Source organism: Somniosus microcephalus, chromosome 13 (genome assembly GCF_052327205.1).
Source record: "Somniosus microcephalus isolate GS21.2 chromosome 13, FLI_Smic_1.0, whole genome shotgun sequence".
In the NCBI taxonomy this organism is placed as follows: domain Eukaryota; kingdom Metazoa; phylum Chordata; class Chondrichthyes; order Squaliformes; family Somniosidae; genus Somniosus; species Somniosus microcephalus.
Window position 1 is genome coordinate 25286124 of NC_140999.1, and position 23447 is coordinate 25309570.

At 43.3% G+C, this 23447-nt stretch overlaps 1 protein-coding gene across 1 annotated transcript in view; it reads left to right on the forward strand.

Annotated features, from left to right (window-relative positions):
* The window catches only part of LOC147108143 (major facilitator superfamily domain-containing protein 12-like), a 99162-nt gene that overhangs the window by 53480 nt on the left and 22235 nt on the right, over window positions 1-23447 (forward strand). The window contains exons 2-6 of the mRNA XM_086004650.1: window positions 4759-4969; window positions 7574-7700; window positions 12516-12710; window positions 19036-19128; window positions 19984-20076. Of these exons, the coding sequence (XP_085860776.1) occupies window positions 4759-4969; window positions 7574-7700; window positions 12516-12710; window positions 19036-19128; window positions 19984-20076 (719 nt within the window). The remainder of the gene's footprint in view (window positions 1-4758; window positions 4970-7573; window positions 7701-12515; window positions 12711-19035; window positions 19129-19983; window positions 20077-23447) is intronic.

Sequence of the window (23447 nt, forward strand, 5' to 3'; positions counted from 1 at the left end):
CACAGCTGCAATACTTATTATAGATTGACATTAAAGAATCTAATTGAGTCCCTTCAAAAATGGTCACCAAATTTAACAAAATTGTTAGCAAATACCATTAATTGCTCAAATAATTCTTCCCCGAGTTTCATTAAAAAAAAATATTTGTTCACTGGTCTGCTCAGTGGAGTCCTATAGTCATTTTAGCAGTGTGTCATGTCGATGTGCTGAAGCGTGGCATATTAGATGTAATCAAAGTTGTAAATGCAATCGGATTAAAGGATTTGCAACTTGTTTCCGCATTATCAATCTTTTAACATAAAAAACCCACTGCTTCTTCAAACGAGAGAGAGAGGTTACAGAGATCATAAAAAAATTGATTGAAACTCCACATAATTTTTCCTTGGAGAAACAACTGCTATATTTAATTCTGGATCTCACAGTTCAAATCAACAGAGTCTAAATCAAACATAACATAGCAGAAGAACTGGGAGGAAAAATCATTAAAATAAAGCTGTGATATTGGGAGTCGTTGACTGTAAATCGAGTCCCATTCTTGGAGCTCCCCCAGAGTGAGGTTTCAATCTAGATTGCTACTGTCAGGGGTGGTACTGAATGGAAACTAGCCACTTTATCAGAAAGAGAAAAAAACCGGAAGGTAACTCAGCCCAGTGTACTTCCTAGTGAGCAATTCAAGAGCAGTAATTTGAAAGAAGTTCACCTGCTCACCTTCTCAGCTGTACTACCAAGGGAGAAAACAATTTCGAAATGGGACACTCGGGAACATTTCATTCGTATTTAATTTCTTTTCTGTGGTGCTTAAAACAAAATTGGTAGTTTGCCGAGATCTTTAATCCCTTCAGTTTTATAATGATGCCATCTTGCTGAGTGAGTGACTACATTATAAAGGATATAAATTTAAAGGATATAAAACATAAGATTACTGAAATATTAGATTTAAAGCAGCATTTTCATACTGCCCATTTCCAAATCCTGCTTTTGAATTTAGTAAATGTAATTGGAGTATATATGATGCGCCATCAATTACTCAAAAGACTGAAGTTGAGCGAGTAACAATCAGGCTTTTATTAACTAAAGAATGAAGGTCTTGTCTCGAGTGGTCGACCCGTCCAGAATACTAAGGGACTGGGAGGTAGTCACTTATATACCTGGAATAGTGGGAGGAGTCAGCCGAGGCATGTCCAGACCTGTACCTAGTGGAATACACATACAGACACAGACAGGTATGACAGTGGTTTACCACAATATAATAGAAAGATTACTTGCATACATGGATAGCTTAATGTGCATCTTCAAAAGAAACTCTTAAATTTGTCTCATCGTATGTATATAGATGATCTAGACTTGGCTATCGGAACACAGTCTCCAAATTAGCTGACCACATAAAAGTAGTAGGTTTGGCTAACCAGTGAGGAGCTGAATGAGCAAACTGATTTCGGGTGCAGTTTATTCTGGAAAAATGTTAGTTAATACATTTTGGGCGGAAAAGGTCTGAGTAGCAGTATCTATTTGATGGAAAGACACTGAGGTGTGTGGGGAAAACAGAGACAAAGGGGTTCAAATAAATAATCCCTGAAAGTGTTTAGAGCATGCAACGTTTTGCTGTAGGAAGTGGTTGAGGCACAAACAATTGCATCTTTTAAAGGAGAGTTGGATAAATTATTTGAAGCAAAGAAAGATGTAAGGCATGGGGAGAGATTCCGGCAATGGGCTTGGTTTTCCGTTGCTCCAACAAAGAGCTGGCACAGACATGATGCAGCTGAATTGAGGAATTATTCCAGTCCTGATGAGATCACACCATTTAGGATGGACTGCGATCTGATGATGCAGCTGACTTTTGATGGACATTGCCTTTGCCATTGTTTTTCATCTCTGCTTGGCGTCTGTTGTCTGCCTCCTTGGCAAAAATTCAGCCCATTTACTGCCTTTGTCTCTTTAGACTGTTGTTTTATTTCGTTAAGCTGGCTTCCCATGCCTTGGACCTGGTGTGTGTCTCTTAATTGCCATTCTTGCCAACTGTATTAAAAAAAACAACAACACTGACATGGCACATTTGTTGAACCTTGACGGTGGTGATGGGCCTTCGCCTTGAACTGGTGCAGTTCATGTGGTGATGGTGCCCCCACAATTGTGCTCTGTATGGAATTCCAGGATATTGACCCATCGACCATGAAGGACCAGTGACGTATGTCCAAGTTAGGATGGCGTGTGACTTGGGGGTAATGTACTTTGATCATAATGTTTATTATAGTTTTAGGTTGCCAAGGGGGACATCGGCAACCTCCACTAATCTGCAGTCTATGCTTGTATTAAACCGAGAAAGCTATGCGTTAAGGACCTTTTTTATAATTGATGATGCCTTTACTCTTTTATTTATAATTCTGTGTGGACTGTATTCATAAGCAGATTTACGCTATAATTTAACCAGCCGAAAATAATTCTTCACCGTGTCCCCAGGATGGAAAAGCCGTGCATAAGACTAGTCTGTTGAAATAGCTAATCTCTGAATGCTGTTGGGCAAATGCTTTGGAATGTGTCGCATGAGTTGGACTTTTTTTTGGTACTTAGTAATTCACTGGAATTATCAGGTTGCTCTGCAGTGAAATTCTTTTTCGCAGATACAATGACTCGCTTGATTAGATTGTGTTGCATTGTCCCCATATGATATGAAAAGAGTTGAGGAAGAAAATTTAGTACCACTTTTATATTCTTTGGACTCCTCGTCCTCTCTAAAAAGGAACCATTTAAAAAAATATATAATAATTAGCCCCTAGACTTGAAGATGTATTTGTCCCAGCCCTGATGCAGCCGCTTCTTGGAGTTGAAGCCAGCTATAGTACTAATAAATTTCCCTTTCTCCCCCAACCCCTCCTTGTTCCACATATCCTTTTCTGGTTTCCCCCCGTTTGCCTTCCTCAGTACCTTGCTTCCCTTTGAATCAAATGGGCATTTACAGAGGCATTGATTTAGTTTGATGCACCATGTCAGTTCTTGTCACAATATGATATGAAATGTATCCCAGACTGTCGAGAGGAAATAGCAGAGGCTCTGACCCATCATTTTCCAATCCTCTCTGGCTGCAGGTATGGTGCTGGAGGACTGCTAATGTGGTACCATTGTTTAAAAAGGGAGAAAAGGATAGACCGAGTAATTACAGGCCAGTCCGCCTAACCTCGGTGGTGGGAAAAGTATTGGAAAAAATTCTGAGGGGCAGGATAAATCTTCATTTTAGAAAGACACGGATTAATCAGGAACAGTCAGCTTGGATTTGTTAAGGAAAGGTTGTGTCTGACTAACTTGATTGAATTTTTTGAGGAGGTAACAAGGAGGGTCGATGAGGGTAGTGCGTTTGATGCAGTCTATATGGATTTTAGCAAGGCTTTTGACAAGGTCCCGCATGGCAGACTAGTCACGAAAGTAAAAGCCCATGGGATCCAAGGCAAAGTGACAAGTTTTATCTGAAATTGGCTCAGAGGTAGGAAACAAAGGGTCATGGTCAAAGGGTGTTTTTGTGACTGGAAGGTTGTTTCCAGTGGGGTTCCACAGGGCTCAGTACTGGGTCATTTGCTTTTTGTGCAACATATCAATGATTTGGACTTGAATGTAGGAAGTATGATTAAGAAGTTTGCAGATGATCCAGAAATTGGCCATGTGGTTGATAATGAAAAAGAAAGCTGTAGACTGTCGGAAGATATCAATGGACTGGTCAGGTGGGCAGAACAGTGGCAAATGGAATTTAATCCGGAGAAGTGTGAGGTAATGCATTTGGGGAGGGCTAACAAGGAAAGGGAATACACAATAAATGGTAGGACACTGAGAAGTGCAGAGTATCAGCGGGACCTTGGAGTGCATGTCCACAGATCCCTGAAGGTAGCAGGACAGGTGGTTAAGAAGGCATCTGGGATACTTGCCTTTATTAGCCGAGGCATAGAATACAAGAGCAGGGGGGTTATGCTTGAACTGAAAAAACACTAGTTAGGCCGCAGCTAGAATACTGTGTGTAGTTCTGGTCACCACACTACAGGAAGGATGTGATTGCACTAGAGAGGATGCAGAGGAGATTTACGAGAACCTTGCCTGGGCTGGGGAATTTTAGCTATGAGGAAAGATTGGATAGGCTGGGGTTGTTTTCTTTGGAACAGAGGAGGCTGAGGGGAGACTTAATTGAAGTGTATAAAATTATGAGGGGCCTAGATAGAGTGGATAGGAAGGACCTATTTCCCTTAGCAGAAGGGTCGATAACCAGGGGGCATAGATTTAAAGTAATTTAGGTTTAGAGGGGATTTGAGAATTTTTTTCACCCAGAGGGTGGTGGGGGTTGGGAACTCACTGCCTGAAAGGGTGGTAGAGGCAGAGACCCTCATCACATTTATGCACTTGAAGTGCCGTAACCTACAAGGATACAGACCAAGAGCTGGAAAGTGGGATTAGGCTGGATAGTTCTTTGTCGGCCGGCACAGACAAGATGGGCTGAATGGCTGCTGTAAATTTCTGATTCTTCCCTCATGAGCAATAGCTGGAATCAAGCAGTAGATGTCTGTCCAAAGAGTACATTTTGAATATGATTCTCTTCCCACCTCTGTAGATGGCATGCCGCTGGAAGATACACATGATACATATTTTAAGGGTGTCCCTCTACAGTATTTGAAGTTCAGCCTTCGTGACCATGTTTTTAGCTAAACTCTAGTACTGTGTTCTTGAAGTTTTACCTAATTTGTAAGAATTATTATTTTAACCATCTCTCTCCTTTTTTAACAGGGAGCATCAGTGTCATCCTATCCTTTCCGTTCATTTTTAACCCTCCCGTGGGCAGCGGTGAAGACATTCCACAGTGGGCTGAGCTCACTTACTTCATTCCGTTCATTATTATATTTCAGTTTGGGTGGGCTGCGACACAGATCTCCCACCTGTCCTTGATACCGGAGCTCGTCGCCAACAACCATGAGCGGGTTGAACTCACCGCTTTTAGGTAAACATTTCTTGCTTGCTTCTTCTACTTGCATCCTCGGTAGAACTCCCATGGGAACAAATGTCAAACATTGACATTCGCTGGTGGCCCAATCCTATTTTTGGATGCTGGTCACAAAGTTGCAGTTGGAAACGAGGGGGCTATTCCTTAGCAACTGCCTGGTTTTTAAAAAAAAAAAAGGAAGTGTCAAGATGAGAACATAGTTCTTGGGTTTTTTTGGTAGTTGAGGAATACCAGGAATCCAAGCAGGGAGGCCCACATGTCCTTGTGTAAGATTCCATAGATGGGGGAAAAAGAAAGCGTTATCTCGGGAGCTCTGGGAAAGGTTGTGCCGTGATGGGTGCTGATCCATTGAACAGCTTTCCCATAGCTCCGGTAAGATGGAACTGGAGGAGCTCATCAGGATTGGGATTCTATGAGGACTATATTCTGAGTGGGAACTTGTCCCTGCGCTGTAAATTTAAATTGGCTCCAGGACACTCTTTTGCATTTAATTATTTTTAGGGGTAATTTATTCGCAACTTTGAAAAATCCTTTTGATGGAAATTACAGGTCATGGCCAGTCACATCTAGAGGGGTGGGGAAGCTGCCGAGTGTGATGATGGTGTTTAGTAATGTGCTGCCTCCATGAAAAAGTGGTCAGCAATTAACTTTTTAATTTTTTTGGTAGAGAAGGACATAGATTCTGTCATGCATTTTTATCTAATTTATTTGTAATTCTAGTTAAGCAGCAAAACCTGTGGCAATTTGGAAAATGGAGAAGTTTCTCTGCAGTACAATCAGTGGAGCAACAGCGCCATCATTGTTGAGGGGTTATAATTACAGTGTGATGTTTACATACGGTTACAGCGTGTCAGGCGTGGCTCAGTCGGTAGCACTGTCACCTCTGAGTCAGAAGGTTGTGGGTTCAAATCCCACTCCAGGGACTTGAGCACAAAAGTCCAGGCTGACACTCCAGTGCAGTACCGAGGGAGTGCTGCACTTTCGGAGCTGCTGTCTTTCGGATGAGACGTTAAACCGAGGCCCCGTCTGCTTTCTCGGGTGGAAGAAGAGCAGGGGAGTTATCCCCGGTGTCCTGGCCAATATTTATCTCTCAATCAACATCACTCAAACAGATTACAACAACAACTTGTATTTATATAGCACCTTAACGTCGAAAAACATCCCAAGGTGTATAGGAGTATTTTAAGACAACAAATTTGACACTGATCCACATAAGGTTAAATTAGGGCAGGTGACCAAAAACTTGGTCAAAGAGGTAGGTTTTAAGGAGCGTCTTAAAGGAGGATAGAGAGGCGGAGAGGTTTAGGGAGGGAATGCCAGAGCTTGGGGCCTAGGCAGCTGAAGGCACGACCACCAATGGTTGAGCGATTTATAATCCGGGACGCTCAAGGGCAGAATTAGAGTGCAGGAGATTATCTGGTCATTATCGCATTGCTGTTTGTGGGAGCTTGCTGTACACAAATTGGCTGCCGCGCTTCCTGCATTAAAACAGTGACTACACTTCATTGGCTGTAAAGCGCTTTGGAACGTCGGGTGGTTGGGAACGGCGCTATAGAAATGCAGGTCTTTTTATATGCAATTTTCATTATATATGGACGTAGGAATTTATAATGGGCGTGAAGTTGACGGTAAGTGTATGCAGACATGAGAATTTAATATCGTAGTTCATTGTCAGTGATTTTGTGGTGCTATGTTGTGGTTTTGGAATAAGCATTTGGTGATTATTTTTGAGAAAGCTGTGTGGAATTTCCTTAAATGTATACAGCACACCAGACTTTGATAATTTCAGATTATTGAGACACATATAAGCACTCCTTTATCCTTCCAACTGCCCTCTCCCAAAGCTCACTCTCTATTGCATATTATCAGCTGCAAAAATCTTCATGTTGGGGAGAGGATGGTGATTATACCTGGTGTACATAGTTGACTGGAGTGATACAGGTATGACTGCAAACTGCTTAGTTAGATACATGAAAATAACTTGATCTGTATGCAAATTAAGTCCGTTCTAGTACTTGTCTCTTGCTGGAAAACCCTTTCTACATAGAATTACCTTGAATGTCCAGCCCAACTGGTCTGTGTCAGTGTTTATGCTCCACACAAGCCTCCTCCCACTCTACATCTAACTCGATCAGCATAACCTTCTGTTCCTTTCCCTTTCCCCCTCATGTGTTTATCAAGCTTCCCGTTAAAAGCATCATGTTCAGTTTTCAGGGGATCTGAAATAATCTTGCATTCATTCGGCAAACTTTGCAGAATAAGCTTTTTAAAAAAAAATTTAAAAAAAAAATTTAAAAAAAAGTTGGCTGTTTATACGGAGTGTGCTTTTTCAACCATTTTAGAACTAAATGCATTCAACTTGGAACCCACGTTTCTTTTTTTTTCCTCTCCTCTGCTTGAATAATTTCTACAAGAAGCTTCTTGACCGGTTTGGCAGTGGTTTCTTGTGAACACTGCTCACACTTGCTCTGCTGCAGAAGTGCCCCTGCAGCGACCAGTTCAATTTAAAAGCTGCTGCTATCTGAGCAGGAGGACAATCCGGGTCTTGATTCTGTAATGACCCTCTAATCTGCAGCTGTTCTATTTTGTTTCCCTCCCCAGGTATGCTTTTACTGTTGTAGCCAATATTACAGTATTTGGGATTGCGTGGCTGCTGTTTCACTTTCAACAATCAGAGGATCCAGACACTAATAAGAATCTTGGCAAACGGGATATTCCGCTGTTCAGGGTGAGCAACCAGTTAAACACTCCTGCTTTCTTTTTCATCGAACTCTTGACCATCTACCGCCGCCCCCACCAATCTTTTTCTCAAGTTTTCACCTTCTCTTCCAAAGACATTGACTCATTGAAACGTATAAAATTCTGACACGGCTAGACAGACTGGATGCAGGGAGGATGTTTCCCCTGGCAGGGGGGTCTAGAACGAGGGGTCACAGTCTCGGGATACGGGGTAGGACATTTTGGACTGATGAGAAATTTCTTCACTCGGAGGGTGGTGAACCTGTGGAATTCTCTACCACAGAAGGCTGTGGAGGCCAAGTCACTGAATATATTTAAGAAGGGGATAGATAGATTTCTAGACACAAGGCATCAAGGGGTATGGGGAGAGAGCGGGAATATGGTACTGAGATAGAGGATCAGCCATAATCATATTGAATGGTGGAGCAGGCTTGAATGGCTGACTCCTGCTCCTATTTTTCTGTTTGATTCCAACAACAACTTGCATTTAAATAGCACCTTTAACATAGTCAAATGTCCCAAGGTGCTTTGCAAAATTTGACACCAAGCCACATATGGAGATATTAGGACAAGTGACCAAAAGCTTGGTCAAAGAGAGGTTTTAAGGATCTTCTAGGCGAGAGCGAGACCCAGCTCTATCTCACTACCACTTCTCTCGACCCCTCCACGGTCTCTAAATTGTCAGACTGCTTGTCCGACATCCAGTTCTGGATGAGCAGAAGTTTTTTCCAATTAAATATTGGGAAGACCGACGCCATTGTTTTCAGTCCCTGCCACAAACTCCGTTCCCTAGCCACTGACTCCATTCCCTCTCCCTAACATGTCTGAGGCTGAACCGCACTGTTCGCAACCTTGGTGTCGTATTTGATCCTGAAATGAGCTTCTGACCACACATTCGCGGCATAACTAAGACCGCCTATTTCCACCTCCGTAACATCGTCTGTCTCTGCCCTTGCCTCAGCTCATCTGCTGCTGAAACCCTCATCCATGCCTTTGTTACCTCCAGACTTGACTATTCCAATGCACTCCTGGCTGACTTCCCACATTCTACCCTTCTACCCTATGTAAACTTGAGGTCATCCAAAACTTGGCTGCCTGTGCCCTAACTTGCACCAAGCCCCGTTCACCCATCTCCCCTGTACTCTCTGACCTACATTGGCTCCTGGTTAAGCAACGCCTTGATTTCAAAATTCTCATCCTTGTTTTCAAATCCCTCCATGGCCTTGCCCCTTCCTATCTCTGTAATCTCCTTCAGGCGCCCCCCCCCCCCGAGATATCTGTGCTCTAATTCTGCCCTCTTGAGCATCCCTGATTATAATCGCTCAACCCTTGGTGGCCGTGCCTTCTGTTGTCTCGGCCCTAAGCTCCGGAATTCCCTGCCTAAACCTCTCCGCCTCGCTACCTCTCTTTCCTCCTTTTAAGACGCTCCTTAAAACCTACCTTTGACTTTGGTCACCTGCCCTAATTTCTCCTTATGTGGCTTGGTGACAGATTTTGTCTTTTAATACCCCAGTGGCGCACCTAGGGACGTTTTACTACATTTAAAGGCGCTATATAAATACAAGTTGTTGTTAGAATTCCAGAGCTTACGGTCTAGACAGCTGAAGGCGCGGCCACCGGTGGAGGGGCGAAGGAAATCGGGGCTGCACCAGAGGCCAGAATTGGAGGAACGCAGAGTTCTCCTGAAGGTTGTAGGGCTTGAGGCGGTTACAGAAGTAGGGAGGGGCGAGGCCATGGAGAGATGGGAACACAAGGACTCCACTGGGATCTGTTCCCACAAACTTTGACTGCCTTCTGGTAAACTTCCCAAGTGGTCAATTTTGAAGTGTCTGCTCCTGCTTTTGTAGCCTGTGGGTGTTGAGGCCAATTGTAATAGCCCTACTGCTGCCCTAGTCTGTGTGGCCTGGTGTTGGATGCTGAACCATTGGAGAGTCTTTCCCCACCCCACCTCACTACTTTTTTTTAAAAATGGGGCAGAATAAAGTTTAAGTTTAGGTTTCCCTCTTTCTGTAATTTTATCACCAAGATGTACATGCAAGTTATAAATCATGTTTTCAGACTTCCTTGAGTGAAAAAGCTGCCGTGCTTTCAAAGTCGGGGTTAGTGGAAGCCTGCTGAAAGCTTTGTGATATCTGGGAGAAATTTCACCCACTCCTAGCAACCATATGGTTTGAATAATAAACCGAAGGAAGCAGTAATACTAAGAATAAACAGGCAGACTGCTGCTGTGACTGGATTTGATTAGTGAAAATGGTCTTTCTAGTTGTAGCAGCAAACAGGGTTAGAAGATAAAATGGTCGGTATTCATCAGAGTGCTAAACTGTTCAACAACTTTAATTCAGAATTGTGCTGGCAAACATTTCAAAGTCCGGGTTAGCTGTTGTTCAGTGGGTAGCACACTCTTCTCTGAGTTGGAAGGTTGTGGATTCAAGTCCCACTCCAGGAACTTGAGCGCATAAATCTAGGCTGACACTCCAGTGCACTGCTGAGGGAGTGCTGCACTGTCGGAGGTGCCGTCTTTCAGATGAGACGTTAAACCGAGGACCCGTCTGCACGCTCAGGTGGACGTAAGAGCAGGGGAGTTATCCCTGGTGTCCTGACCAATATTTATCCCTCGATCAACATCACTAAAACAGATTATCTGGTCATAATCACATTGCTGTTTGTGGGAGCTTGCTATGTGCAAATTGACTGCTGCATTTCCTACATTACAACAGTGACTACACTTCAAAAGTACTTCATTGACTAAAGCACTTTGAGACGTCTAGTGGTCATGAAAGGCGCTGTAGAAATGCAAGTCTTTTCATTTTGTTTTTTTTTCCTGATATGTCAGTGTTCTGAATTGCTTTATCTTTACAACACTTGGTGGAAGGGGGGGGAATTGTGTAACCTCTGGCCTGGTCATTTTATTTAGTATTACAAGGCTCAAGCTACAGATTACGAAGGCCATTTGACTCACCTTGGCTCATCCATCAAGGTCAAACCTGTAGTTTTTACTCCCTTCACAGCAATTTCTGTTTCTGAAATGACTCCAAGGTGCCTGATTTACCTCATCTTCCGATTAGGCAGTCTGCAGCCTTCCGGTCTCAATATCGAGTTCAACAATTTCAGATCATAACCTCGGCCCCTATTTCATTTTCACTTATATTTTTCCACTCCTTTCCTTCCCCTTTCCTTTTGTTTCTCTCTCACACCTGGCAGCTATCTTTTGCCCTGCCAGTACACTTTACACCCAATCACAGCCTATTACCATCTCGTCTAGCTTCTAATCTCTCTTACTTCTTTTGGTTCTTTTATTCTTTTGTCCGATCGCAGCCCTGCCTTCGATCTAGTTCCTTTTCTCTCCAGTTTTGAAGAAGGGTCAAACCCGAAACGTCAACTCAAATTTCTCTCCACAGATGTTGCCTGACTTGCTGAGTTTTTCCAGCATTTTCTGTTGTTATGCCTGATTTACATTCCCGTTTCACGGCTGAAAAGGCCAGGGAGAATTTTTTTCCTCTGCGTAATCTATCTGTATTAAAAATCTTGCGTCTCTTTGCACTTCCCACCAGGAGAAAAACCCCAGTGGTGGAGAGCTTGAGAAACCATAGGTCCAAAGTTACTCTTCCTCCTCTTCCTCCATCCTGATTCTGATTGGCTGAAAAACTCCTTACAAAGGTTGTTTTATGGCCATTTTGAGAGACTGATCAATACTGTTTGACCCGGTTTGATCATTGGTGACCAGTTCAAATGTCTGATGTGTTTTTCTCAGGCTGACACAGGAGCTGCAGTATGTTGGTGATTGTGACTCTGTAACCCAAGCTCCAAAATGAGTTAAGCTTTAATCTCCCCAGTCTGGTCTGGATATAAACTTGTTGCCTGAGAGGAAAGGCAAGGCACTGTGTCCCTCACTGCCCGCACTCCCCAATTTCCAGAGAGAAATGATTTTCCTGGTCATTGGTGGTCCAGATAGTAAAAAGGAGTGAACCGGCACCTTGAAATGTGATTCAAATATGATTACTCTCACCTTTTGGTAGACTTTAAATGGGGAGTTTTGCAATTTCTGCGTTTTCCGTAGAAAATCTGAATGTTTCCCTCCATTACTAGTCGTCGTAACTTCCGAAACAGCCCAACCTCATTCTCAAAATACACAATCTTTCTCTTTAAAAACCCTCTTCAGTCCCATAAACATTTTTGTTCAATTATCTCCTACACTATGCAGTAAATGGTGAATGCTGAGGCTCTCATCACTGGAGTTCGGTTGAGGAAAAATTGTTCAACCCAGTGTTGTGAGGGAGTCCAGGTAACACAGAAATAGCCATTAGCCGCACTTAATAATTCAGCTTCCTCATAACATCAAGCTCTGTGACCTCTCTAAGCTTCAATGTTAAACCAAAAAGAGATGCAAAAAGACCACAATTTATTTAAATTGGGTTTTTGATGTTAAAACTCCTCATTATTGTATTTCCAATTTGAGGTTTTTAAATTTGTTTTTTTCTGTTCTTCATGCCCATGTCTCCTTCTGCACCTGGAAAAAAGAGTTGGATTACCACAGATCTTCCATATAAATGGAGATTGGCGGAGTCTGGGATCAAACTGATGAAGAGAGTGGATGTCCCTTTTTATAAAAAAAAAAAAAAAATTCAAATATAGTGGCAACGGTCGACAACATATTTTTACTTTTTTTTTAAATTTTAACTCTTCACTTGCTTTCTATGGATTTCTGTTTTCTGTTCCAATTGAATTTTCAGCAGACAGTAGGCGTGTTGTTGGCTGAGGGATTCTCTCTGATGGCTATTTAAACTTTTTTGTTACTTGTTTGCAGACCCTGGCTTTTATTATTGTCGGAATTGGCTTCGTCTCTTCAGCGCTGTTCCATATTGGAACACGGGAGAAGCTAAGCAATGAAGAGGAACACGCTGTCGCTGAACAGACACCACTCATCGATGATGACAAGAAATACCCCAGCCGGCCGCTGCTGCAGTGGAACCATTGGCTGAAGGAAATGTCTTTCTATCACGTAAGTTATCCTGCGGTGTTGCAGACTGCTTTTCCTCAAAGAAAGGTGGGACATGGTATCACGGGGGTGTAACTGCACAGATAGAAAGTTGGCTCATAGATCAGAAACATAGAATTGGGGTTAAGGGATGTCACTTGAATTGGAGAAGGGTGGGAAGTGCTGATCCCAAGGGTCACTGCTCGAATTACAGGAAACTTTCTGGTATCCGGCACAGACGGGACCGACGTGGTGCCGGTTCATCAACAATTCCGGATAACCGAACGCTATAGTGAAAGATACGGAGCTCAGAGCTCCGTATAAAGCAACAAACCCTGTTGCCAGCTTCAAAACAATCGGCACAAGTTGCAAGCGTCTCTGTAGCTTAGCAACAGCTTCCGCTACACCCTTGCACAGCAACAAATGGAGTAAAAAAAAAAAAAGTTACCTGAACCGACTCCTGAATTTTGCCGGTGGATAGAGCGTTCCGGTTATTTAGGGGCCGGTTAATCGAAAGTTTCCTGTACATAGAATCTACAGCACAGAAACCGGCCGTTCAGCCCAACTGGTCTCGGCCAGTTTTTGTACCCCCCACACAAGCCTCCTCCCATTCCGATTTACCTCTTCCCAGCCTGCCCCCATATCTCTGTCCCTCCTCCCTCAGGTATGCATCAAGCATCCCTTTAAAGTGTCAATGCTCTCTGCTTCACCCATTCCACGTGGCAGCAGTTTCCACATTCTCATCACTATTGCACCTTTTTAAGAGAAAGTTGGATAAATAGTTGAAGAGGAGAGAGGATGTAGGTCTATTGGGGAGAGGGTGGGGCAGTGGGATTGTACTGGCAAATGTCCTTTTTGTGCTGTAAATGTCCATGGTTCTCTGCCATGTATGCTGATCGTGTTTTTATTTTCATTACGGGTCACGTATAATGGTTATTGAGCTGTGGTTCAGTGTTAACATTCAGAAAGTTAACATGCAGGTACAACATACATCTAGGAAAGCAAATGGTATGTTAGCCTTCATCAAAGTTACAAATGACATCCTATGTGACTGTGACCGTGGTAAACTGTCCCTCCTCGACCTGTCTCCAGCCTTTGATACAGTTGACCACACCACCCTCCTCCAACGCCTCTCCTCTCGTCCAGCTGGGTGAGACTGCCTTCACCTGGTTCCATTCTTCTCTATCCAGTCGTAGCCAGAGAATCACCTGCAACAGCTTCTCTTCCCGCTCCCACATCGTTACCTCTGGAGTCCCCCAAGGATCTATTCTTGGGGGCCCCCTCCTATTTTTCATCTACATGCTGCCCCTCGGGTCATAGCCAAAGACATGACACCAGGTTCCACATGTATGCTGATGACACCCAGCCCTACCTCACTACCACCTCTCTCGACCCCTCCACGGTCTCTAACTTGTCAGACTGCTTGTCCAACATCCAGTACTGGATGAGCAGAAATTTCCACCAACTAAATATCAGCCCCGATTTTACGAGGCCTATGACCTCGTACGCACAGTGTACACGGTCGTAAGTGCCCCGCAAGTTCTGGGTTTCCGCTTGCGATGTGCCTGCGTGAAAAATGGATCTTGCGATCTGTCAAGATTCTGCCTGACCGATGGTACCCATCCGCAGGAAGTGGACATTCGCTGGCACAGAGTTCGGCTCTTTGCCCAACTACTGCCCAGCGAATGCCCATGAAACCCTTGGGCCTGGTAAAAGCAGGCATAAGGCCGCCTTTTGCCAGCGTAAGGGTTTAAATAAATCACAATGTTTTAAATGATTTAACCATACAAAAACCTTTAAAATTAGTTTAGGTTATTTTTGGCCCCTTGAAAAATGTTTAAATTAAATTTTTGTATTAAACGTTTAATTAAATTGGATTTTAATTAATTTTGACCATGTGTTGATTTATTTTTATTTCAGTGTTGTGGAAGTGTTTTTTTTTTCGGGGATTCCTATAATGCCTATGGGGATTCTGTACGTAAATGGATTCCCCATAAGCATAATGGGAATCCCCCTTTGTGATTGGTTGGTTGGGCAGGCCCACGTGATCCCAGGGACGCTTGCGAACCACGTGCACTCCTGGGCTACGTGGGCCTTTACGCCTGCAGGCCCAGGAGCGCGAGTCTTCGAAGGCGCAGAGGCACCAGGTAGGTGCGAAGTTTACTTGCGGTTCGGAGGCATTCGTCCGCGGGAAGTCTCAGACCGCAATTTCCAGCCCGTTGTCTTCAGTCCCTGCCACAAACTTTATTCCCTAGCCACTGACTCTATCCCTCTCCCTGGCAACTGTCTGAGGCTGGACCAGACCAATTGCAACCTTGGTGTTGTATTTGACCCAGAGATGAGCTTCTGACCACATATTTGCGCCATCGCCAAGACCGCCTACTTCCACCTCTGACATTGCCCGACTCCGTCCCTGTCTCCACTTATCTGCTGAAACACTCATCTATGGCATTCACCCATAACCCCTGTGCTCGCTGACCTACATTGGCTCCCGGTTGAGCCTTGATTTTTAAAATTCTCATCCTTGTTTTCAAATCCCTCCTGAGCTCTGTGTGTCCTCCTCCATCCCTACAAGCCTCTGACATCTGTGCTCCTCCAATTTTGGTCTCTTTTGTGCATCCCCAATTTTTTAATCACTCCACCATATGTGGCCATGCCTTCCGCTGCCTCGGCCCTGATCTCTGGACTTCTATCCCTAAATCTCTCTGCCTCCTCCTTCAAGAAGATGTTCCTTAAAGCCTACCTCTTTGGCCAGGCTTTTGGTCACCTGCCCTAATATCACCTTGTGTGGCTCGGTGTCAAATTTTGTTTGATAACGCTCCTGTGATGCGCCTTGGGATGTTTTACTACATTAAAGGCGCTATATAAATGCAAGTTGCTATTGCAGGGGTGCTGGAGTATAAGAGTAAGGAAGTCTTTTTGCAATTATAAGGCTTTGGTGAAACCACACCTGGAGTATTGTGTATGGTTTTGGTTGTCTTACTTGAGGAAGGATATACTTGCCTTGGAGTGGGTGCAAGGGAGGTTCACTAGATTGATTCCTGGGATATGAGGGCTGCCCTATGAGGAGAGATCAGAGAATATAGGCCCATTCTACTTGGAGTTTAGAAGAATGAGAGGTGATCTCATTGAAACTATAAAATTCTTAGTGCTTGACAGGGTAGATGCTGAGAGGCTGTTTCCCCGGCTGGAGAGTCTAGAACTAGGGCTCATAGTCTCAGGATAAGGGGTCAGCCATTAGGACTGGGTTGAGGAGAAATTTCTTCACTCAAGGTTGTGAATCCTTGGAATTCTCTACCCCAGAGAGCTGTGGATGTTCAGTCATTGAGTATATTTAAGACCGAGATGGATAGATTTTTGTATACTAAGGGAATCGAGGGATCAGGTGAGAAAGTGGAGATGAGGTAGAAGATTAGCCATGTTCTTATTGAATGCTGGAGCAGGCTCGACGGGCCAAATGGCCGACTCCTGCTCCTATTTCTTGCTTTCTGTGTTTCAGTAGGAATTTTTATATTTTGCCAATTCCAGTAGAATGAAAAGCTGAATATGCAAGGATCTAATCATTTAAAAGTTTGAGATTTTTGCCACCTTCAGAAGCACAAATTGGTCAGATTCGGGAAGATTTTAGAACTGAATTTCAAGAAAAATCTGCTCACCGCACAGGTGAAATGTAAATGTCTGTTCAGAATGAAACCATTGGCAAATCAAGTTAATTTAATTGGGACGAACAATTCACGTTCAGATTTAAATACAGTGAGTAATGGACTCTAAGGGTTCATTAAGCAGCAGCTGCAGAAGGCCCGTCAGGAACTGGAGTTTAAATCCAATGCACGGGGGGGAAGTGTGTCCTACTCCCAAGGTGTGCACGGAATCAAAAATGGCCAACTCCAGCACCCTGCAGAGGAGCGACATGTTCTGACCAGTTCAGAGTTCTCGATCAAAGTATCTTGGAGGTAGTGCTGGGTGACGGCCAAGCTCGCCCGCTGGGAGGAACAAAGAAGTGAGGAAAATTGGATGGTGAGTTATTGTTCGGCTGAAGAGCTGTGTTGGCTTAGCGCGCGCTCAGCAGAAGGTCCTGCTGCTTGATCTGACCACACCAAAGGAAACTGAGGAGAAACTGACGGGATTCATCCTTTTTATTTACATTTTAAAGAAAAAAGCTTCTCCACATGTCCTCCCCTCTAGCACAGACGCTGTGCACAGAACTGCACAGCGTCTGCCCAGCCTAAAGTGATGAGTGCGATAAATCCAAGCCCAAAACATTTTGTGTAGCCCATGTTTAAAGACTGGAGCAACAGTGATATTCTTCCAAGAACATAGGAACAGTCGTAGGCCATTCAGCTCCTTGAGCCTGTTCCACCATTCAGTTAGATCATGGCAGATCTGTAACCTCTACAGGAAACTTTGTTATATCTGGCCCCGACGGGACCGAGCTGTTGCCGATCTATCAAAACTGCCGGACATACCAGCGTTAATGTTGAAGCATACGGAGGTTTTCATCTCCGTATCTGACAACAAACACTGTTGCTTAGCAACAGCTTCTAAACAGTCGGCCCGTACCTTAGAAGCGTCTCTGTAGCTTAGCAACAGCTTCAGAGAGACTTTCCAGAGCCTGACTGTTGGGGGGGGTGGGGGGGGGGGGGGGGGGGAAAAGCCACGAAAAGAAAAAAAACCTAACAAAACGGCTCCTGATTTCTGCCGGTAGATCGAGGTTTCTGGACATACAACCGCCGGATAAACCAAAGTTTCCTGTATTTACCCGCCTTTGCTCCATATCCCTTGATACCCTTACATAATGTAAATTTGCTCCATATCCCTTGATACCCTTACATAATGTAAATTTGCTCCATATCCCTTGATACCCTTACATAATGTAAATTTGCTCCATATCCCTTGATACCCTTACATAATGTAAATTTGCTCCATATCCCTTGATACCCTTACATAATGTAAATTTGTCGATCTGTGTCGTGAAAATTTCAATTGTCCGAGTACCCACGTCTGGTTATGATTTGTATTCGCGTTGGGAGGATGAAATATTGGAGTCGACTAGTCTTTTAACTTCTCTATTTATTTATTTTTTTTAAAAAGCAGAAGGAAATTTTTGCTGTAACATTTTGGAATGGCTTCATGTTGCATTTTGTTCGGAGGGGAAGCGGAGAAGGGGTCGTTTTTCTAATTTTTCAAAAATTAACCGTAATTTTCAGTCGATTCAACTCCGATCGCCAACGCAAACTTGTATGTTGGACTTGAACTAAAGTATGGTATCTGCCTGTATGCTTGCCCTGCAATGTCCTTCCCTTTTTAGCCCAGTAAAATCCATTTAGTTTTGTGCCAATCCCTAAACCAGGTAACATTTTTTGGAAATTACTGCAACTGGCCACTGTCCCTACCAAAACTTTATGCAAACTCAAAACATTTCCATGTACAGTAATATTAAAATCGAAGTTCTGTACAGGCTGGTGGTGATAATTTAATGAATTGACATTTCCCCTCGCAGGTACCAATCTGTAACTTGTAATGGGGTCAAAACTTTTCTGAATCACGCAGGTGTCTCCCCTTGTTATTTGATGAACTATTTTAATTATATGAGCAGAATCTTCACCATTTGGGATCACACCCCATTCACTACCACTCTACGGAGCATCACTGGGATAACCTCCATGTTTTGTTGGGACAATCCAGTTGTGTACGAAAAAGGAAAAATGGGCTCTGATGTTATAGATTGTACCTGGATTACTAATCGTCTGACCTTTTGTATATTAAAGTGAACACATGATATATTGATGATCAATCTCTTGCAGTTCTGTTTTTAAAGGGTGAATACTTGGATACACACAAACAATTGCAGAATTTCCCTGCCCCCTTGTTGGCAACTAGCAGCTCAAAATTCCACCTTGGCAATAGACCGAATACTTTATCACCAAACCTCTCCCTTCTTTCCACAGTGCCATTTAGTATATTTTTTCAGGTTCCAGGTTTCATGACCTACATGCCCTGGTCATACAATAATTTGTACGTGATTTACTGTTCGAAAAGCTCATGCACACTCGCTCGTTCGTGCTATTTGTCACTCTCGCTCTCTGTCTGTCTGTCTCTCCTTTTTGTGTGTGTGTGTCTCTCTCTCTCTCTCTCTCTCTCTCTCCTCTTTCCCACCCCCATTTCAATGTGTCTCAATTATTTTCTCTCTCCCTCACTTCTTTCTTTCTCTCTTTCCCACCCCCATTTCAATGTGTCTGAAATATTCCATCAATCATTGCAATAGATCCTAAAGTATTTTATTGAACGATTGGTTGCTAAGGTTACCTGTTATCATCCAATTTTTTTTTTTTTACTATTCTTTTGACAGGTGGCCTCTCTGTATATGTGCACTCGGCTGATTATCAACCTCTCGCAGACCTACATTGCCATGTATCTAACCTACACTCTGAAGCTACCAAAGGTATGTGCTGGTTTGCAAGTGCCTGCTTACTTGAAAAATGACCTGAACAGATGGTTTCTCTGAGATCTGTGATGTGCGGAGTAGCATTTAATGTTGATGACTGACTGACCTGGATACATGTGTTGGTGAATGGTCGTGTGACTACATCTGAGAGAGCATGGGCTGCTTAACTCCGTGGAGCAGGAAGTTCTAGTGGTGTCCTGGCCGCTGCTCCTCCCTCACCCAAAATTGCTTAGCTGGTGATTTATCTCATTTGTTTGTGGGACCTTGTTGAGCCCCCTTCACTAAAGCATCAATTACAGTGTCAAAATTGTTTTATCTTTTTGATTTGTTGAAAACCACTTGGTACTGGCAGCCTGCTGAAGTGACACCAATTGATATTTGGTGCCACCCTGTGGTCATAAAAAGGTGCTGCGCTTACATAAGTCTTTCCCCTCCTTCCCACTAGGAACTCTCACATCTTCACTTGATGGCTCTCTGGCAAGGCCCAACTGTGATCATGCTGTAAGTGGGGAGCTGCAGAGAAAAACATGTGCCCGACAATATCTCTGGTCTTCAGGACCATGTCAAATATTTGAAAAATGTATAAAATCTTGGTTATTGTCATTTAATGTTGTTCACTTCCTAGCATCGCCCCCCCCCCCCCCCCCCTTCAGTGGCAGAGAGAGGGACTCGATGAGGCTTCAGACTTGTGCACTTTGACAATTGCCAGTGTTTCCAGTAGACCTGCTGGTGCAGTTTGACCATTTCCAGTAGATCTGCTGGTCTCAAAGGATCATTTTGTTTGCAGTATATTAATAAAATGTTGGTCGTCTTGAATGCACAGACTATTTATTTAAATTTTCTTCTTTGCAGAACTACATTGCCATGATTCCTCTAGTGATGTACGTCAGTGGGTTTCTGTCCTCATTCCTCATGAAGCCTGTGAATAAATATTTCGGCAGGAATGTGAGTGCTGTTAGCTTTTGGGAATGGTTAAAAATGTGAATATCCTACTCCAAAGACTGGATTTATTTGATGTGTTCATGCGATGTATGCTGTTAGATTTCCCCACAAGGGAAATAGTTACTCGTTTAAAAAAAATTATTTTAATGCCTTGTTTTCCACAAATTTGTATTCATTTATTTGGTTGTCATCATGTACACTAAGAATTTCTGTTGTGATTTTTTTTTTAAATATATTCTTTTAAGAACATAAATAGGAGCAGGAGCAGGCCATTCAATAAGATCATGGTTGATCAGCTTCCTCGTTTCCACTTTCCTGCACTATCCCCATATCCCTTGATTCCCTTAATATTCAAAAATCTATCGATCTGTCTTGAATATAATCAATGACCGAGTCTCCACAGCCCTCTGGGGCAGAGAATTCCAAAGATTCACCACCCTCCGAGTGAAGAAATTTCTCCTCATCTCAGTCCTAAATGGCCGACCCCTTCTTCTGAGACTGTGACCCTTGGTTCGAGACTCCCCAGCCAGGGGAAACATCCTCCCTGCATCTACCCTGTCGAGTCCTGTAAGAATTTGATATGTTTTAATGAGATCACATTTCATTCTTCTAAACTCTAGAGAATATAGGCCTAGTCTATTCAATCTGTCCTCGTAGGACAATCCCCCCCACCCCAGGAATCAATCTGGTGAACCTTTGCTGCATTCCCTCTAAGGCAAGTATATCCTTCCTTGGGTAAGGAGACCAAAACAGTACACCATACTCCAGGTGTGGTCTCACCAGGGCCCTATATAATTGCAGTAAGATGTCTTTACAAATCCTCTTGTAATAAAGGCCAACATACCATTTGCTTTCCTAATTGCTTGCTGTACCTGCGTGTTAACTTTCAGGCAACTTTTGGAAATTACTTCATTGCAGGTATAAAGTTTTATACTTTTCAGTGTACTTTGGAAAGAATCTAAAACTGGGTTGTAAAACAACTAGATGAGATTTTAATGGCCTCAACAGAATTTTACAGTACAGAAGCTCAAACAGGAAGTTGCCCTCTCTGCAACTCCAGACCATTTGGCCAATTACCCCCATGCCGAGTAGTAGCCTTTCCCCGCATCCTTTTAAAATATCTATCCATTTTTTTTTTTTTTTTGTTAACTATTGGGCCAGAAATTCGGGTCGGAGGCTTCCCGCGGGTGCAAGCCCCCAACCTGCACTTACCTAACGCGCCGGCTGTTGTGCTGTGGGCCCGCATGGGATTCCAATCCTGGGCCTGCTCCAGCTACCGGCACACAGTGCTTGCGTATCCTAGGGGCGCAGTTAGTCCGAAGCGTCCCCTGGGTTCACGTGGGCCATGGAGGGAATCTCTATTCATAGATTTGACAGGAAGACCTGGCCCCAAAACCTAACACAAACTTCAAATACATTTGTTTAAATCACATTTTAAAAATAATTTAAATTTATGTAATTTATAGTTATTTAAAAGTTATTTTTTGAAAAAGTTAATTACAGTTTTTAACGGGGCTAAAAATAAACTTGCCTTTCTTAAAGTATTTAAAAATAATAAACCTGTGGAAAAAATGTTTTAATTTTACTTAATTCACCACTTACCTTGTTCAAAGCAGGCCTTGCGACTGCTTTTTAAAACGTAGCTGCTGGAGACTTACCCTCCTGGAGAAACCTGTGGGGGGAAAAAAACGGAAGTTCCAGGCGTACGCGCTGCCTCTCCGGCGCACGCGTTCGACCTGTGAACCCCTTCAAGGGAATGGAAGTTCCGGTTTCCTGCGCAGTGCATGCACGAAACTGGTACTTTCGTTGGGCCTACGCGAGAGTACCCAGCGCGTACTCACCCGTGGGGACCCGAATTTCTGGAATGTGAATTCTACTTTCACCACTGTTTCTGGGAGGGCATTCAAAATTTTAGCAAGCCTCTGCATATAAAATATGTAGCCTTTCTCCAAACCTCACCCTTCCGCCCCCCCCCCGATAAATTTATACGCTCTAGTTACCAACTCGCCAAGTAATGGATTTTAAAGAAAAATGCGGTACTTTTATGGCTGTGTTGAAACTTGTCGTGGCTCGCGTGCTCTTGTGAATGTAAAGCTAAATTGCTTCTGGGCTAAAAGGCAGCTAATTATCTTCTGGTAGTGAGCAAAGTAGTTGCTAACACAAGCTAGCAGAGATTATTAAATGGCTGTCTGCTAATTGCCCTAATTTTAAAACAAATTATCCTCTGCTTATACCGTATCCAATTTTTTAAAAAATGTGCCATGTGATGCACACCAAATTCCACTAGTTAGATGACTATAACTTGAGTCATTTTACTCATGTTGCTTGTGGGTGGAAATTACACGACAAAAGCCACAAAATTTTAAATATCCAGGAGCTGACTCCATATTATCTGCGGTTCCCCGAGAGAGTCCTAGCCAGCAAAATAGTGTCCACGTCCTTCAGCTTTGGCACACTTGATTTGCATTCCATAAAAACAGGTGCGGTTTTGGAAGATCAAACCTACAAAACGCGATTGAATTGGTTCAGATCGGAAACCCTGGAGATGGCGAAAGGGGACCGCTCTGCCATTTCCCAATAAACTGTAAATTATTGAACCTGATTAGTTATTCTGAAACTGATCCCTCTGGTGTGCACTCAGCCATGAGTGAAACAGTGGAGACGAGCTCCTTTTGTTATCAATAAGATCTGCAGTTGACTATAATGCTCTGCTGAATCGTATTGTTGCACACTTTTTTTTTAACAATTTTACTTGGAGGTAAAATTCTGTGGAAAGCTGGTGTCTGAAACCCAAAACGAATGGTGACCATCAGCAGTGTTATGAATCTTATGATCAATGAAGAAAGACTCATGAAATAACACTGCACGGCCAGCTGGTGGCGCCGTCCAAGCAGTATAAATACTCGGGCGTGGGCCCAGCTTGCCCAGGACATTTTGTAAACGGGAACTAGTGAAAGATAACTAGACCTCCATATTTTGAAACTAATTGATTAAGCCTTGCTTTATACTCAAACCCAGTGCGTAGTGAGTTTTATTACGTCAAGCAGTGTGGGTTTTTATAAGGAACTTTTATTTCATGTTTTAATAGTCTTTAGAGGCTTTTGAACTTTATTCTCTGAGGGCCTTAGTACAGGAAACTTTGGTTTATCCGGAGGTTGTATGTCTGGAATACTCGATCTAACGGCAAAAACCGAGCCGTTTTCTATAAGTTTTTTCAGTTCTCGTTCTTTTTTTTTCCCCAGTCAGGCACTGCAAGGCCTGTAGCCATAGCAACAGCTTCAGCTAGAGACGCTTGCAGCTGCAGCCGACTCTTTAGAAGCTGTTGCGAAGCAACAGTGTTTGTTGTCAGATACGGAGATGAAAACCTCTATGCT